The sequence below is a fragment of the Onychomys torridus genome, chromosome 2, assembly GCF_903995425.1.
Source record: "Onychomys torridus chromosome 2, mOncTor1.1, whole genome shotgun sequence".
Classification (NCBI taxonomy): Eukaryota; Metazoa; Chordata; class Mammalia; order Rodentia; family Cricetidae; genus Onychomys; species Onychomys torridus.
Genome location: NC_050444.1, coordinates 112,411,278 through 112,429,087, shown reverse-complemented (window position 1 = coordinate 112,429,087; position 17,810 = coordinate 112,411,278). Strand labels below are relative to the sequence as shown.

Here is a 17,810-nt window from a genome sequence, read left to right as displayed (position 1 = left end):
AGTGCTCCCTGCATACTAATTGTTGCTCTAGGCAGTTGACATACTTGCTTATGTGGTCCCTCAGCAGCCCTACAACAAATGCACTATTAAGATATTCAGGGATATTACAGGACATGAAATTGAAATAAAGAGTAATTACATAGGTTGTCAAAACCAGGAACCTATGAAGTGGCATTAGAGATAAGTGTACACCCTTGCTTCTGGCTCTGAAGGCTATGCCGGAACTGAGAGGTACAGCTAAAGAGGAAGTTGGAGATGATTACATTTTTTTAATCATTTAAATTTTTTCCTTTATTTTTATTGTATGTATTTTGTACATCTGTGCTGCATCACAAATGTGAAGTGACTGCGGAGTCCAGAAAATGGAAGCTCCCCAGGGCTAGAGCTAAATTGGTTGTGCGATTCCATAAAGGTGCTAGAAATCTCTGGAAGAGAAGCCAGTGCTCGTAGCCAATGAGCCATTTCTCCAGTCCCTGATGACCAAATCTGAAGTGGGCTAGGAAGAACAAAGACTCTGCATATGAAATACACCAGATGACTGCACGAGTTCTGAAACACCTACTTTATGAAGCATAGAATCTGTATGGCCATAAAGGAAAGACAGTGTCATGAGTAGGAGAGAGAGGAAAAGGATCACATACATGGTAATGTTGGCTCTCCTATGAAGGGAAGGTAAAATGTGAGGAAGGGGAGGTGGAGGGGAGTGCAGACCATGTCAGGGGCATGGGCAACAGTGAAAAGGGACCATTAAACTGAACCCATAAACAAGGAGAAGGAACTGAGAGAGGGTTAGTCAGAAGGCCTTCTCCTAAAATCAGCAAGCAGTCAGAAAGGGACGGGAGCCGCCATCCCTCCCTGAGGGATGGATGATTGTGCATGCAGCTTCAGGCCAAGTGGGACAGCAAGCACCTGATGGAGATCCCAGAAGGAACAGTCAAGAGGAAAGAGGACCAGTTCCCACATGCATTTCTGACAAAGGAAGAGGACAGAGAGCAGAAAAAAAAAGGGAAAATGGAGGTAAAATAGAAGATCTATAGAGAGAAAAGGAACAAAGGAGATTAAGTTGGAGACAAAATAAAGACAAAAGCAAATGGACAAAAAAGACAAAGGGAGGAACGGGTAAGGAGAAAGAAGAGGTTAAGCATGAGATGTAAACAGAAGGGCAGGAAGAGTAAGTGAAAAGCAATGAGAGAGTGTTAAAAAAAGAAAAGAAAGGAAGGAAAAGAAGAAAGTGTGAGGGCAACAGTGGGAACACAACAATGTCCTCGGTGAGACATGGGGAGAGAAGGGCAGAAGCCTGCCTGGCTCTCAGTCAACACAAGGTCTTGGATGGATGAAGTCATGTCTGACATCACTGTCTCCGAGTCAGACACCCCTCAGAAGGTGGAAAGGACGCCATCTTGTATTCACTCCTCTCCCTGTGGATGAGAGGGGCTAACTCGTTCCTCTTTCGCTTCAAAGCACTGTCTAGCCTACTCTCAAATTGTGTGGGATAAGGAGAATGTCTTGCCTGCTCAGAAAGGATGCTACAGCCATGAGAGTATTCAAAGCACCTCCTTGGATTGCTCAGGTTCATGTCCTTGTAGTAAGTGGCAAACATCTGCTGGTTTTTCTCTGACTGTGGCTAATGGGAAAATGGAATCTATCCCATGATGCTCCAAAAGGGAACTCAAATTACATATACAGACTTCCAGGAACCTTGACCAGCTCAGTGCTTTTGCACCTGGCAGGTCTCATTTCGCCTGATAGCACCGAAGACTGTTGCTGAACTCCACTACTCCTAGTACTTATGACCTAACTCCAATTCATCCTCGGGACAACTTCCCTGTTCCTGAGCCCTTTGAACTATAAGCTGTGCATAACTTGAGTACAACTTGAAACAGAACCCCAGCTCCACCACTCAGTGGCTACAGTACATAAGCCCCTCTCAGCCTATCTTACCTGCTCAAATAGGAACTGAGGGCTTCATGTTCAAATGTCTGTGGGTTATTTTGGCAATATCCTACCATAAGTTTCTAATGGTCTTTTCTTTATCTTGTTTCGAGGTCTGAAGAAGAAAGGTCAAAATCTACAGTTACTTTTTAGAGTGACTTGTTTGGGATCCCATTTTACAGAATGTCTTGATTATTTTTGCTGTGGTGTGGGTAAGTGCCCTCACAAAAGCCCATTAAAGTAAAGACAAAGGCATGGTGACCAGGCCATGACTCTTTCATAAAGTGGAGAGACTTTAAGGAGTTGGGTCCTCAAAAGAGAAAGCTAGGGCATTAGAGGCTGGCTACTAAAGGAAATATTGAGACCCAAGACTCTTCTTCTTCCTTGATTAAACAAATAAATAAATAAATAATTTAAAAAAAAGAGTTTATTTTAACTATGTATATTTGATGGGGGTATGCATCAGCATGCAGGTGGCTGTGGAAGCCAGAAGCACTGGGCTCCCCTGGAGCTAGAATTCCAGGCAGTTGTGAGCTGCTGACATCTGTGCTGGGAACTGAATTAACCACACTTAACTACTGAACCAGCACTCCAGTCCCTCTTCTGACCTCTTGACTATCAGGAGGTGAACAGTTTTCTCTACCACATTCCCTATATGATATGCTTCCTTGCCACAGGCCCCAAAGCAATGGCCACTTGGCCATAGGTTGAAACATTCAAAAGCATGAGCCAAAATATTATTTATATATGTGTGTGTGTGTGTGTGTGCATGTGTGTGTTTGTATATGTGTATTATATTATATATATTAGATTATATATATATATATACATATATATATATATATATATGAAATCTATCTAATATATATTAGACAGGGTCTCACTATATATCTCTGGATATCCTGGAATTTGCTTGTTATAGATCAGCCTGACCTCAAATTCACAGAGATCCTTCTGCCTCTGCCTCCCAAGTGCTGTGACTAAAGGTGTAAGCCATGAATTTGTATACAAACCGAAAGATGATTAGCATACCTTTAATATTAATTCAAAAGAGAAAATTCTTTTATAATTTTTTTTATTTGGAGAATAGATTTTTTCTTAATGAGAGTTTATTTTGAAAATGAAAGTTTCATTCCAACATATACTAATGCCATCAAAATAAGGACATATTCAATGACAGCTTTCCTGCTCAAATGGCTTACAGAATTTTCTAGAATATATGTGAATATCCCTTACTAATGAATGTCTCTAATTTAAACCTAACCAAAACTACATCACTATTATAACTTTTATTATATAGTGTTAACAAGCTTATAAATTACTAGATCTACTAAAAATTACATGTGTGCATTCTTTCCTAAAAGCTGTCTGTAGAGATCAAGCATAATTTTTGTCAAGGGATTACCTCCTGAACAATGTAAATCCTATCCCCCTTCACTTTCATGTTACTTAAATGGATCCAGAAACAAGCATATCAAAAGTATATTCCAATAGTTCTCTTTTCAATAATCAACTGGTTTGCTAGCATCACTGCCACAAGCAATCAATAGTTTCCTATATCCCTTCTGATACACAATATTGCCAGGGGCTCAGTTTCATAAATACAAACATCAGGGCCACAGGTGCCTGAGCTGCCGAGATCATGTAGACAATAGGAAGAAAGACTGGAGAGAAACCCTGGCCATGAACCCGAGCCCCACCTCCTAAAACCACCATCCAGCTGCTGTTTCCCAGGGGAGATGCTTGAGAAATACTTAAATGGTTCTTCACCCTCTCTAAGGTCCCTGGACATGTCTCTGACCCTCAGTCAAGGCCAGACCACACGGCTGCATACCAAGACAACTGCAAGAGGCCTCTAATTCTCCCCACATCTCTCTGGAGTTCACAAAATGCCAACGCTGAAGGACTCCAGAGATCATATGCACCAGCTGTTCTCAAATGCCAAAATCATGGTGCTAGTCCATGAAGAAGTCACTCATCAGTGGTTAAGTAAAATTTAAAATAATAATAATAGTTATTTTACTAATAAAATTATGAACACTGTGAACATATACATAATTGTTTGGTAAAAAGAGAGACAATCTTCTAATTGCTTTCTTTGCTTTAACTTGGATAAGTTTCCATACTCTTCAACACATCATTACTAGGGGAAAAACTATCCATCATATAGTTTAGACCCCTTAGCCCTGCTATAATAAGAAACAGGCCAGGTAGTACAGTGGAGCCCTGACTCAGGAAGCTTTCTAATGACATTGAGTCTGAAGACACCAACCACTGAGACTACATTGAAGCAGCACTTTTGGGGGATGTGGCTATGGGTTCAACAGTATTTCCCACTGAGATCAGACTTTCCTGCACAGGCTCTACCCAAGTCATCACCCCGACAGGCAGCAAGATAACAGTATATTTCACAGGAGTCCCTGATCAATCTTGAGATTCAACCAGCAATGCAGCCACAGCTCAATGCCCAAAGACAAGCTTTAAGTGTGGTCACAGATGTAGAAGCTCTTCAGGACCCTGGGGACTGAGAAGAGGCAAAGGACCAATTCATTTGTTCTTTCTATTTACACATATTTGGGAAGAGCGCAAAGGAGAAGAGGCAGGGTTTCTAAGAGGTTTTTAGATTGTCCTGGGGCTCATAAAAGAGTTTCTGGGCTGGAATTTATAGAGTACAAGGAAACTTAAGACCTTACTCTCAAGTATGAGTCTCTAAATGTGAGTCAAACTTAGGATCTAAAATTTGGAAACTTCAATAGCTTTTTGTTTTATAACTCCTATTTACCTTAAAAATTTACATCAGACAGATGTGTTACATGGGAAACCCAAATGTACACATAATGAGAAGTGGCTCTCTAATCGTCTCATCTGTAGAATACACAGAAGTACCTTGACTGATTAAGGCTAGAGCTGGACAAACTAGCCCTTGTGTCTCTTGTTTAAATCTAAGTCTTACATTCAGAAGCCCAGGCTAGGCAAACAGTGGTGCTTAGCATAAACAAGGTCATAGGTCAAATTTCTACCATGGAGATTGAGGGTGGCATGGGAGGTGCTGGGGAGGCTTGGAAAATATTAATAGAAAATACAGGTCTGCATTCCAGTATAGCAAGGTCACAACTAATTGCCTATCTATTTCTTTCATCTATAGCAACTTTATCTTCAGAGACAGTACTAACATTTTCCTCATTGGATGTTCCCAGGAACGAAATGAGAAAGCAGTCCATAGTGAATAAAGCCATAGGCAGGTGTTGATCATGTCTGTAGTCAAAAAAGATCAACATCTTAAGCAGAATTTATTCAGTATCTTTAAAGGGTTTTTAACTTTCAAACTGCTTCACAGATGTTATGTCCAGCCCTGTCAGAAAGTGCAAGATGTACATAGGTACAGATGCTTGGATACATAGTAAGAAAGCAACAGGTAACTGTGGGACCTGAGTGTTCACTGAAAAAATATGTCCACTTCTCTGTATGTGTAAAATTTCTATTTAAAAAAAATCTTATGAATGTCTTTCATATCCTCTTGCTCTGGGTCCTAGAAGTGGGAGCTCACTGAGGTACAGGACAAGCCTGGCTCCCTCCTGGCCTCTCCATCAGGCTCAGTGTGTTGTATGGGGTAGTTAATGAGCAAAAATCTAAATCTGAATGAATGAATATATCCTTACATGGCAAGACAATGGTTCTCATTGTGAAGGTAAGAGGTGGGAGCAATAAAACCAACCAAGATGTTCAGAAAAGTGAGGCTTACTCCTACAGAAGAATCTTCCGTTTAATTTTATTTCATTTTATATTTTGGACTCTGGCCTTCTGCCTTTTTTGCCTAAAGGAACATGTCCTGGCCCTGGGTCTCCAGAATCCCAAGGTGACAGTTCATGTGCTGATGAATAACAAGACAACAACTGCTTCCTAAATGTCTTTCTGACTTCTTCCAATACGTGTGACATGTTTTAGTTATTATGGGAAAAGACTTTTACTAAACTAAACAAACCATCTAATCATGCCACATGGGCGTTCAGCCATCTTTCTCTAATCTCTATTGCTAGAAGTAATGGACATGCATGCCCAGCAGTTAAGAAACCAGGCAGCAAGCTAACGGGGCATGTGGTCTGAGTAACAGTTTAGTGTTGCCTGGTCAACAAACATCCGCTGTGTTCCCAATGCCAAGTGTCAGTCAGGTTCAGCTCTGGGGACTCAAGAGTAAGGTATGAATGGAGAGATCTGATCCTTCCTCCTAGAAAACTAAGAATCCAGTAAACCAGATGAGGAAGAAATACAGTGTCACAGAAAAGCAAAACAGAGTCCAAAAGAACTTCATTGAAACCTTTTCCTCAAACTTGAGGGGAGAAGATACAGAGACCCACAGCCAAACATTAGACAGAGACAGATCCCAAATTGGAGATCTCCATCAGGTTCCTCCCCGTTGGAGCTCAGAGAACCCCATGAAAGAGGGGGAGGAAGACATGTGAGAGCCAGAAGGGGGTCAAGGATACAAGGATAGCAGGCCCACAGATTTCCACTGGGTAGGACTCACAGGGGCCCACAGAGGCAGAAACGCCAATCATGGAGGCTGCATGTGCTAGGTCCCCTGCATATATGATATGGTTGCTAACTGCCACACCTCTGGCAGTGGGAGTGGAGTTGTCTCTGGTTCTTCTGTCTGCTCTTGGGACCCTTTTCCTCCTGCTAGGTTGCCTCGTCCAGTCTTAATGTGGGGATTTGTGCCCAGTCTTGTATCTTGTTAAGCCATGTTTGGTGGATATCCTGTGAGGCCTGCTCTTTTCTGAGGGGAAAAGAATCTGGGGAAGAAGGGAGGTGGATAGGGAATAGGAACGATAGAGAGAAGGGAAACTTCAGTTGGGATGTATTGAAAACACAAAAAGAAAAACAAGATTTTGGGAAGCAAATAACATTAGAAAGGGATTAAATTTGAACCCTTATTTAAAAATAAAAAGAAATGAATACAGATAAAAAGCCTACCATAAGCCATAAAGTGAAATACATAAAGAAAACTATTATAGTAATAGCTGGCATTTTTTCAATGTTGCTAGGTAACCAAATAAACACATTTTTCCTAGTGTACATTTTTCCATCATCCTGCTGTACTATAAAATTAAGACAGAACTTATATAGCGTAAGTCATATATGTAAATTTGAGAAGGAGCTCAGGGTACAGGTTTCTGGCCTCCATACTGTTTGTTTCTTTGAGGCTGGCTTACAGCAGAAAACCCTGGAGAAAATCCATAGCAAACACTCCAGGATAATGGACACTATCAGATTCAAGGTTTAAATGCTACAGTATCTGGTCCTGTTACACAGAGCTGTGGTACAAGCATCCTAGATAAAGACATTTTGATTAGCAGAAAAGTTTTAGCTTCTCTTGTAGGAAAAGGGGAAGAACTTAAAAAGAGGGCATTCACTGCCAGAGTACAAGGACATAGAAGAGAGGCCGAGGACCCTCATCTCCTCCACAGAGCCCATATTCCAGAATCTCCACTTCACTTGGGAGATTAGCCTCAGACTTGCATCACAGATCTGAAGCCAAGGAATTAGCCCAGGTGGAACAGATCAATAATCTTCCACTCTTCATTTTTCAAAATGGGAAAGAGAAAATAAACTTGGATTGAGTATGCACCAGATCTTTACTTTGGAGTGGGTATGCTCAGCCATCAAAAATGATATAATTCAAATTAGATGCATACACCCATATTTCCATGTCTGTAAGTATTTACTGTGTTGTTACTGTGAGCTACTCAGTGAAGCTCTAGCTGCTAGGCAACATGTGGATAAACCAGGTACAGTGCACTGTAGTAGTTTCCAGGGTAGGGATAACACAAAGGATGCTGCACAGGACACAGAGCAGGACCCTCGTCAACACTAGATAGAGATCTCAAGAATGGCTTCCAGGAGAGGGTGAATCTGAGTCTTGGGCAATTAATATGTATTCAAGTAAAGGGGAAAATTATTATATGCTTGCCAGGAGGAAAGAAAAAACCTCAGCAAAAACCTAGAGGTGTAAAAGAACCTGGCATGGAATCACGGCCAATGACCAAGGACTTCACCATCTGGAGAGTCTTTCCATTGCGCTCAGCATTTGTTATAGGAAAAGTAATAATGGATTCCTTGAACAAGTTCCCACAGCCTGGATCTCAAATACAAATGCCTGCAAGGAAGGGTTGGAAAGGGAAATGATTAACAGTCTGGGTAGGGACTGCTGTGACAGGAGGGATGCCAGCCCTCCAACGGGGCAGGCCCTTCTCAGACCAGCTATCCTCCTGCAGTTGTGTGGGCCTGAAACTGCCAGCTTTGTTCTTTTCCCAGATAGGTGGGAAATCTAGACTTCCAGGAGAAACTGCTTCACTTTTAAGTATTGGAAGTACTCAAAAGTGCCTTTTCCCAAGTATACAGCAGTCAAACAAAACTTGTCTGGGAGCTGGATTCAGTCTGTGGGCTACCATCCTATGGCAAGCAGGAGGCAATAAATGAGTGACTTTTTAAAAGCAACAAGTAAGGGATGGTGGCTAGAGCCTAGGAACTGTGGGCAGGCTGAACCTAAGGGGAATCTGACAGTAGTTTATGCCCTTCACGGAGGCCAGGGAAGCCTTCTGAGCCTTGGTTTCCTTGGCTGTACAATGAGATGACAATACTGGAGCTCAGGTGAAATTCCTCAGTGATATTTAGGGAAATAGGTCCAAGAAGAAAATAATTCTCCCATAGAATAACAAAGTGTTATCAACCAGAAAGTCTGGCTGTGGCTACAAGGCTATTTTTTCACAGGGAATTACCAAGAAGCAAAGAATGAAATTTATATTACCATAGCCAAGGACTCTACCAAAGGACAGTGTCCCTTTAGTGATGCTTTCTTTCTCTACTACTAGTCCATTTTCTGTATGAATAATTCCTCCAAAGAGATGTACTCAGGAGCCTGCATATTCAATATTTCAATGTTTTTTCCTCTAACTATCTAATGTAAACTTTGTTGTTGTCATACAAATATTTATTATCTGCCAAGCAAAGCATTGTGCCAGAATGACTTTTTTTAAAGTCGTAAAACAGATTGTGTCACATTCATGCTTAAAACCAATCAACCATTTCCCACTGCTCTTAGAATAAAGTCCAAACTGCAGCCCAGGGCTCCAAGGCTACACATGCTCTGGCCTGCCCCCTTCTGAACACACCACAGCCTACTCTGTGTCTATCTCAGAAGGCCCAGCCCTGTTAACCTCCTCAGCTGATTTCATGAGGTAAATTCCTTCCAACAGGGAATCCAATGCCCCTTCCTAAGAATTTCATCATTCTGGTCCAACTAAACCACCCAAAAGAGTCCCAACCTGTCCACATCAAATCCTTCACAGCATTATCCAGAAAATCACTGGATAGACAGACAGACAGACAGACAGGTATGCCTCCTGTCTATTTCCTGCCTCTCTAAACAAGTTCTCCAGAAGCTATCCAGGTCCTTCACCTCTCTTATTTCCCTGGAGATCCCCTAATCTTAGCATAGTGCTTATCTCTGAGGGACCATTGCCAAGGGTAAAATAAAAATACGAGCCCACCACCAACTGCTCACAGCTTCAGAGCCTCTGAATTCTACCACCTACAGTCTTTTCCTGAGCTAGTTCATGGAGAGCCTGACAGAAAAACAACTGAAGAAACAGTAGGGTAAAATGGTAATGAACCTATATTCTGGATGGAAAATGTCAAAGTTCAAACCTCAGCCTGGATACTTACTAGCTGAGTGACTTTGGGCAACCTTCAAGTCTCTGAACCTATTTCCTGATGCATAAAAGATGACATTTACTTCATCAATGGTTGCAAGGATTAGATTATTAGTTAATGGGAGTAAAAATGCTTGAAGTGCTAGATACGCAGTAGCTCACTAGCACGATACTCACTAACTACTGTTTTCAATTACTTCCTGCTTCTGTTCTCTCAGCTTGGTTGACCGATTTCTCTTCTGACCAGACTAATTTCCCAGCAGCAGAGGCTACTTTTGGACACCTGTACAGGTTGGTGCAGGTGCCTACAGGTGGAGAACAGAACCATAACAAGGCAATTGGTTTCTTTATGGGTCAAAGGACATAAATCATTTAACTCTTTTGAACTTCACCTTCTTCGTCTGTAAAACAAGGAAAATAAAAAGTACCCCACAAGAGTAGTGTGATGGTAATAAAATGATGTTTGCAAAATAAAATGTTGGTAGCTTTGGGGTTGGAGTTACTGGTGAAGGTTAGGGAGCATGGAGAAGGTCCTCAGTGACTGGCCTGGGCTCAGGATTGCCTGTCTTTGTGCAGGTATCACACACAGCAGATGGTCACACTGTGACTGGGTCAGTTGGGTCCTTTCCTGCTTCCTGCTTGTCACTCACAGCCTTACATGCTTGCTGAACTCCTAAACAGGAAGCATATCCCTCACAAAGATTTTACCACTCATAAAGGCTAACTCCATGAAGGTAGACACTCTGGTGTTTAGAATTTTCTCAGTCACAGATAGCACATGGCTAAAATGCCCATCACAAGAGAAAAAAAAAAAAACATATAAACATAATGCCAGAAAAAAATGAAACTACTATTTAAATATCTACTATGACACAAACCATGTTCCAAGAATGCAACTAAATTAAAATAATTCTCCAAGGCCAGTATTATCACAGGCCAGTGCTCTGAGGCTTCAAGAAGTTTATTTAGCTTTCCCAGGGTTCTACAACTGGCTAGTGGTAGGAAAAAGATTGAAACACGATGAGTCTGGCTTCAAATCCTAGACAATTTTGTTGTCAATATAGAACTATGCTGGGTCTCTCAGAGTTCTTCAACATCTGGATTACCACTAGTACCTGATCAGGAGTAGGAAGAATTAGGCCTGCATGTGAGTGTAGCATGAATCTTAAAGAGTCTTATTAATAAAATCAAACCTGAGGCCAGTTATTGGGGGTGAATGCTGGAAGATCAGAGAAGCAGAACAAGCCACAGTTTCCTCACCTCACCAGTTCCTCAGCTGGTCTTGTTTCCTCAGACTGGATGCTTCTGTATCCTCATCCCAGTGGTTCTCAGCTGAACTGTGCTGCTCCAAAGCCTGAACGCTAAACCAACCAAATGCTTAACTAACTAAATGCTTAACTAACTCTGGTGCCTGGTTTTCACACCTTATATAACTTTCTTTTTCTGCCCCCACTCCCTGGGATTAAAGGCATGTGTCACCATGCCTGGCTGTTTCCAATGTGGCCTTGAACTCACAGAGATCCCTCTGGCTCTGCCTCCCAAGTGCTGGGATTAAAGGCGTGCACCACCACTGCCCAACTTCTGCTATGGCTTATTCTTCCCATTTTCTAGCCACCATTTGTGGCTCTGTATCTAGTGGCTGTCTGTTCTCTGTCCCCAGATATGTTTATTTCAGGGAATACATAATATTTGGGGGAACACAATACCACCACATGTGAGATTTTAAGCTACCCTAAGAAGACAACAGTTTCTACAATTGTGACTTTTTGAGAGGGAAAAAGAAAAAGACGGTACTTTAAGAAATAAACCGATCTTTATCTTTCATAAAGTTTCATGGTTAGAATAAACCTTAAGATAAAGGGTTTATTCACAAGAAAAATGGAGTAATCAAGCAAGGAAAAGTACCAACAAGAGCTGGCCAGCCTCTTATTTGACAGAAAAAAAAAAACAAGATCAGTGGTTCTTAACTTGTGTTTCATGACCCCTTTGGAGGTCAGAAGACCCTGTCACAGGGGTCACCTAAGACCATCCGAAAACACAGATATTTACATTATGATTCATAACAGTAGAAAAATTACAATTATGAAGTAGCAACAAAAATAATTTTATGGTTGGGGGGTCACCACATAAGGACCTGTATTAAACACAGCATTAGGAAGGTTAAGAACCACCGGACTGGAATTAGAAAGGAAGAAGTTTTTGATGCCCAGTAGAGTTTCCTCCCAACAGTTTCGACTGCAATACACTTAACTGTTACTTCCCTCAGCTGGAAGGTGTTATCAGCCTACCACTCTACATCCTAACCCCCAGGATCCGCACAGGACTCTACATGGGCCAGGAGAGGTGCATGAGAACCAACTAGGTCAAATTAGGTCCCAAGTAGGGACCCGCCCTCATTTCTCAGTACATCCTGGAGCAAACAGAAGTATAGGGACTGGCTAGAGGTAGGAGGGCTGAATAATTTGTTTCATTCTCTGGGGACAATGGCAGAAAAAGGAAGCGACTGCTAAGTCAGACTGCAGTCTCTCCAGGTGTCTACTGATGTGGCATTAGCACAGAGCTGTCAGAATCCACATCAGCATCAGCTGTTACCTCTCCTGACCTCCTGTAGTCTACGTCTTGTTACCCTACAACATTTCATGCTAATAAACACAGGCAGCTCCAGCTGCTCCAGGACGGCAGAACATAATTTACAGTTGGCCTTCATTAAGAGGAGAGTCAGAATCATTGTGGCCAAATGGAAAATCCCGGCTGCCAGGGCTTATAAAAAAATTCAAATGGCACTTCTCCTTTTATCTGACAATTCTTATTACTGAGATGCGCTTCACCCTAAATCAAGCAAACCTTAAACGTAAGGGGCATGATTAAAATTCCATATTGCAAGACTAGATCCCAATGACTTTGCCCAAGAGCTACATCTGTCCCAGTAATCCCTTCTGACTCACAGGATGTCTGAACTCCAAACTCAGCCTGCCTTCCTGGGACATGGTATCCCAGACAAGAAACAGGAACACAGAAATGGCTGCATTCTGAAAGAGGTCAGCCTCAGTCACCTTCACTGTCCTGTGTATCCCTAGAGTTTCTGGGGACTCATGTCTCTCTATCCTGCAGTGCCTAACTCTGCTCTCATTAGTTCTTACCTGGAACACTTTATCAGGTCACTGAAATTATTCAAAACCTTTGCACTAGCCAGTAGTGAACAAATGGATTGGGTCTGATCTCCATCCACCTGTGGATTACAATGGTCCGAGGAAGCAAACACAATAGAAACCTTTATGGGAACTGACATGACAGCATGTCGTATCTACAATGCAGATCTACACAGGTAAGGGTGTAAATGGTAAACGCCTTCCAATTTGAGGGAAAGGCTTTCCAAGGAAGCACATGGACAGCCAAGACCTAATGACAAGGAAGAGGTAGCCACACAGAAAACCTCTTCTAGGTTGAGGAAGAGCACTTTCAAGACCAATGGGGTCAGCAAATCTTTCTTCCCAAATATAGTTTTGGTTTTGTAGGCCACCTAGCTCCTGTCTTGGCTGTTGAGGTGTAACAAAACATATGCCACAGACAATACAACAATAAATGGCTGTGGCTGAGTTCCAGTAAAGCTTTAGTCACAGCCACTAAGTATCACTTAATTTTCACATGTCATAAAATGTTCTTTCGAATATTCCTCAACATTTGGGCCTGTGAAACACTTTCCTGGCTCCCAAGCCCCCAATTACCAAGTCAAACAAGCAAGCATTGGAAAGGAGACTACAATCTGCCATTCCCTAGCCAAGACTGAAGTGAGAAGAACCGGCTATGTTTGGAGAATTCTGACTGGATCCCTGTGTATGAATGAAAGTGAGCAAGGACATAAATGACATCACATACCATCTTCTCGGCTAGGGTGCGTGTGGTGTTATTTATCATAGGACCAAAGCCACTAGAGGCTTCCATGGTGGGTAAGAAAGTTCCAGTTTTTATGCACACATTTTCTTGCTTTATTCCAGTCTTCACATCCCTGCCGAAGATATCTAAGACATTCCCTCTCCAACTTCATAACCATCAACCAAACTGCATCACCAAGTTAAGCCCTTACGAGGCTACTTACCTAACCTCTGCTCCAATTACACTCTCTAAAGTCCCATCTCTCCCTTGTGACTTATATGCCATAACCAAATTACATCATAGGATATATCTAGGAATCCCTTCCTGTTTTAACTTCTAGACAAAGCCTCCACTTGCACCCTGAGGCTCATGTCAAATTATCTGCCTCTAGAAAGAAAACTTTCTTTCTCCCAGAATATTTTGTATGTCCCTATATCACTATGCTTGGAATGTCTTCATCCAATGGCTCTGTTTCCATCCACCTGACTCCCCCAAACTTCACTTACTATATGTCATGGACTCTCTACTGTGTAAGCTTGGGCTTAGTTCTTATTGTCCCCTTTTTTCTGGTGTCTTTCCAGCACTTTCTGGTTTATAGTAGGAACTCAGTCAGGATTTAGAAATGCAGGAATAAAAGAAGAATATAGAAATGATATAGTTAGATTGTCAGTGGGTAAAGGCATTTGCTGCCAAATCTAACTACCTAAGTTTGATCCCTGGGATCTCCACGGCAGAAGGTGAGAACTAACTGCTAAAAGTTGTCCTCTGACCTCCATACACATGTCTGCAGATAGTGTACCCACACACAAATACATAGATAAAATAATAGTAATAAGCCATTGAACAGTAGACAAATGTCAGCTTAATGAACTTCGGAGCACAGAATCTCATCTTCTTATCTGAATATGTATTTTAACAGTTCTACTGACTTTGTCTAATATCCCTGTATCTCCCACCAAGAGAAAAGACCCTTTCCTGATTCCCCATAAGTGCATGGTTTTCTTCACATTACAAGAGTCAAGCATAAAACTGACAGAGGTTTTATAAATCCCCAGGCCAGCCGCAGCTGCATCACCCAACAACCTGTTAGAAATGAAACTCTCCAATTCTTAGTCCCTGCCCCAGGGCTGCTGGAACAGAAAGTATGGTTTAACAAGACCTCCAGTGATTTAGTCACACATTAAAGTTTCAGAAGTGCTATAAGAAGACCTTTAAGGAGATGCTAAATTTGGTTTTAGATGTTGCATTAATTCTGAATGCAATCATGTTAACACTAAAAGGATGTTCAAAAGGAGTTCTTATGCATGCCAACAAGACAAAGAGAAAACAAAACACCTCGTCAATCTTAGGTTCATTTTCAGATACATAAATAAGCAGAAAAGCAATGTTTTGACCTTTATTAAAAATTTTTAGAAGGAAATTATATTTTTAAAACTAATACATAGACAGTCATGGCAGTGCATGCCAGTAGTTACAGCTTATTCGGGAATCTAAGGCAGAAGGATTGCTTGAGTCCAGGATTGCTGAGCTGTAGTGTGTTATGCCAATCTAGTGTCCACACTGAGCTTGGTAACAACATTGTGACCCCCCGATCCTAAGGACCACCAGGTTTCCTGATGAAGTATAAACTGGAAAAATGAAACAAGTAAAAAGTAAATACATAGATGTTCTTAGGAAGTTATAAACCCTGTTATCTCATCTAGAAATTATATTTCCTGTTGGCTTTACTTACTGCAGACTGATCTCAAGTACAAGATGGTAACGGTCTTGAGATCTGCAAATGCACATCTCCAGACAGCTATCAGTCTCAAATGAACACAGGACCATATTCCCAGTGCTCTGAGATGAACTTAGCACAACTCTTCTATATGCCCACAAAGGGAAAGCATTCAACACTTTCCTTATCTTGAAGTTCAGGTTAGGCAATCTTGAAGAACACCATCACCCTTGTTCCCAGTCCCATCCCAAGTGGTGGACTTCATGGAGTACTTTTAGTACCTGCCAGAAGGAGCTGGAATTTGGAGCTTGGTAGCAGGTTTTAAATCCTGGCTGTATCATGCATTTGATAAAATCAGATGGTGCCTCTGTGTCAGTGTCACATGCTGGCAACAGGCAGAACTTATTAGGACTAAACTGATTGGTACCTATGAAACCCACAGTGAGTGGCAGTGCACAACAGTTCTGTATTCTGATGTGTGTTGCAGCCCATTTGGGTTAAATCTTAAAACTGAACTGATCCAACTTCTCACTGCATAGAAGAAAAAAAAGAGAAGTTCTAGGATAAGAATGACTTTGCCCAAAGCATACAATTGTTGAGGGCAGAGGCACAATCAGATTCTCAAAAAAAAACAAAAACAAACAAACAAACAAAAAAAACCTTGACTCCTGAGAGACCACGTTCAAACTCAGTAAGCACAGGCGGCTTTCTGCAGATTTAAATTGACAAGACAGATAGCAAGCCAGACTTGCTTTGATAAACGTGGCCCTCCTGTTGCCTCATTGCCTACTCAGTGTTCACAAGGCTGGGGCACCTTCACAAACCCCCTTCCTCTACCCACCTCTACACAATCCAAAAAACTGATAACTCAGACCACCTGAAACTCCAGAGCCAGTAATGAATCACACCAACTCTTACTCATTTGATGGATTCTCTACCAGCAGACCACCTAGAGGTTTTAACTCCAAGTTTCCCAGAGGAGGTGAACTTTCTCACCCATCCATCTCTGATGGGAGCCATTAAGCTGACATCACCATTTTCCACACTTCATAAAGGAGTGCTAACATCTGGAAATGGAAACCACCTGCCAGAGCTTGGACCAAGATCACCATATCACTCAATGGCAGGGAAACTCGAGGGCAGGTAAAATGAGAAAGAGATATCTTGAATGTCAACAAGGCCAAAGATGAATAAGATGGGGCAAAGAGTGTGTAGACCAAGAAGGCTCTCGTCAGAAGGACTGGACTTAACTCCCAGCCCTGCCACTTTCTAATTGGAATGGGAATTAACCCCTCTGAACTTCAGCAGAACACAGTATATTAAGAGAATTGGTTTTGGAGTCATGTGGTCTCAAGTTCAAATCCTGGCTCTCTTGCATATGTATTATGTCACTTGTGGTGATGTGGCTCCTCTTGATGAACTGAGATTTTCTAATCTATAAGACACAGACATTGCACTCTAAGAAAAGAAAAAATACTTGGATACTAGTAATCCTAGTGCTCAGAAAGTGGAGGCAGGATCTTGCCCTTGAGGTGAAACAGGGCTATAAAGGAAAGCTCTGTCTCAAAATGAGGAAGAGAGCCTACTGCACAGGGTGATAGGATACTATATAAAATATCACAGTGCCTGACATCTGTGTATGAAAAAGAAAGATTAACTGCAACCTAAATAAGAAGATGGGCTCAGCCTCTCTAGACTGGGGAAGTCGAACACTGCAGACTTGACAGGGCATTCTTAGTCCACAGAGAAGGAGACCCTCCATAACCATTAGTGGCCTTCCCTCACCCCACACACTCACCTCCTTCAGCCAGAGGAGCTTTGGGGCCTGCATCTCCACAGACATCACACCACCGACATACTGAAGGATACCATGCTTGGTTTTGTTGATTCTCTGAACCTGGCTGACTGCTCGATGGTCCAGCCACATAATAACATTTCGGTAAGAATCCCCTAGAAGACATGAGAAAAATATGCATAGATCTGTCTTATTTTCTTTCTACTTCAAAGGAACAATGATGGATTCCAGGTGAAGCACTACACAATTTCAACAGTGATTCATGTGTCAAGAATGAACCAAGTAGGAGTGGGGGACATGACTCAGTGGGTGAAGGCACCAAGCCTGACAACCTGAGTTTGATCCCTGAAATCCACATACTAGAAGGAGCAAATCAGCTCCTGCAGGTTGTCTTCTGACCTCCACACATGTGTCACAAGTATCCTCGCACACATGGACACATGTACACTAAATAAATAAGTGAATGTAAAATGAATTAATGAATTTAATTTAAAGTGAAAGTACCCAGCAAGGCTGTGAGGACACTACTCCCAAGCCTTTCAATGTCATTCTAGCAGTGTCTTCCTTGACCTCAACCCTAGTGTTAGAAGTCAACCATATGCACAAACCCATATTCATGGACATACACACAGAAATAATGTTTTTAATTCAATATTAAAACTGGCTGAGATCTGTCAGTCAATTACATTACCACTCATTCTCTTCCAACTTCTGCCCTTCCTTTCCCAACCCTCTTGTTGAGAAACGAGCCTACCAAATAGGGCTAAGGTGATACTTTGTCTTA

The 17,810-nt window shown here is 41.9% G+C and overlaps 1 protein-coding gene across 3 annotated transcripts in view; it reads right to left on the bottom strand.

Annotated features, from left to right (window-relative positions):
• Fggy (FGGY carbohydrate kinase domain containing) overlaps nucleotides 1-17,810 on the bottom strand; it is a 405,205-nt gene that overhangs the window by 335,035 nt on the left and 52,360 nt on the right. For all 3 annotated transcript variants that reach the window (XM_036180113.1, XM_036180114.1, XM_036180115.1), the window contains exon 4: nucleotides 17,030-17,181. In XM_036180113.1, coding sequence (XP_036036006.1) covers nucleotides 17,030-17,181 — 152 coding nt within the window. The remainder of the gene's footprint in view (nucleotides 1-17,029; nucleotides 17,182-17,810) is intronic.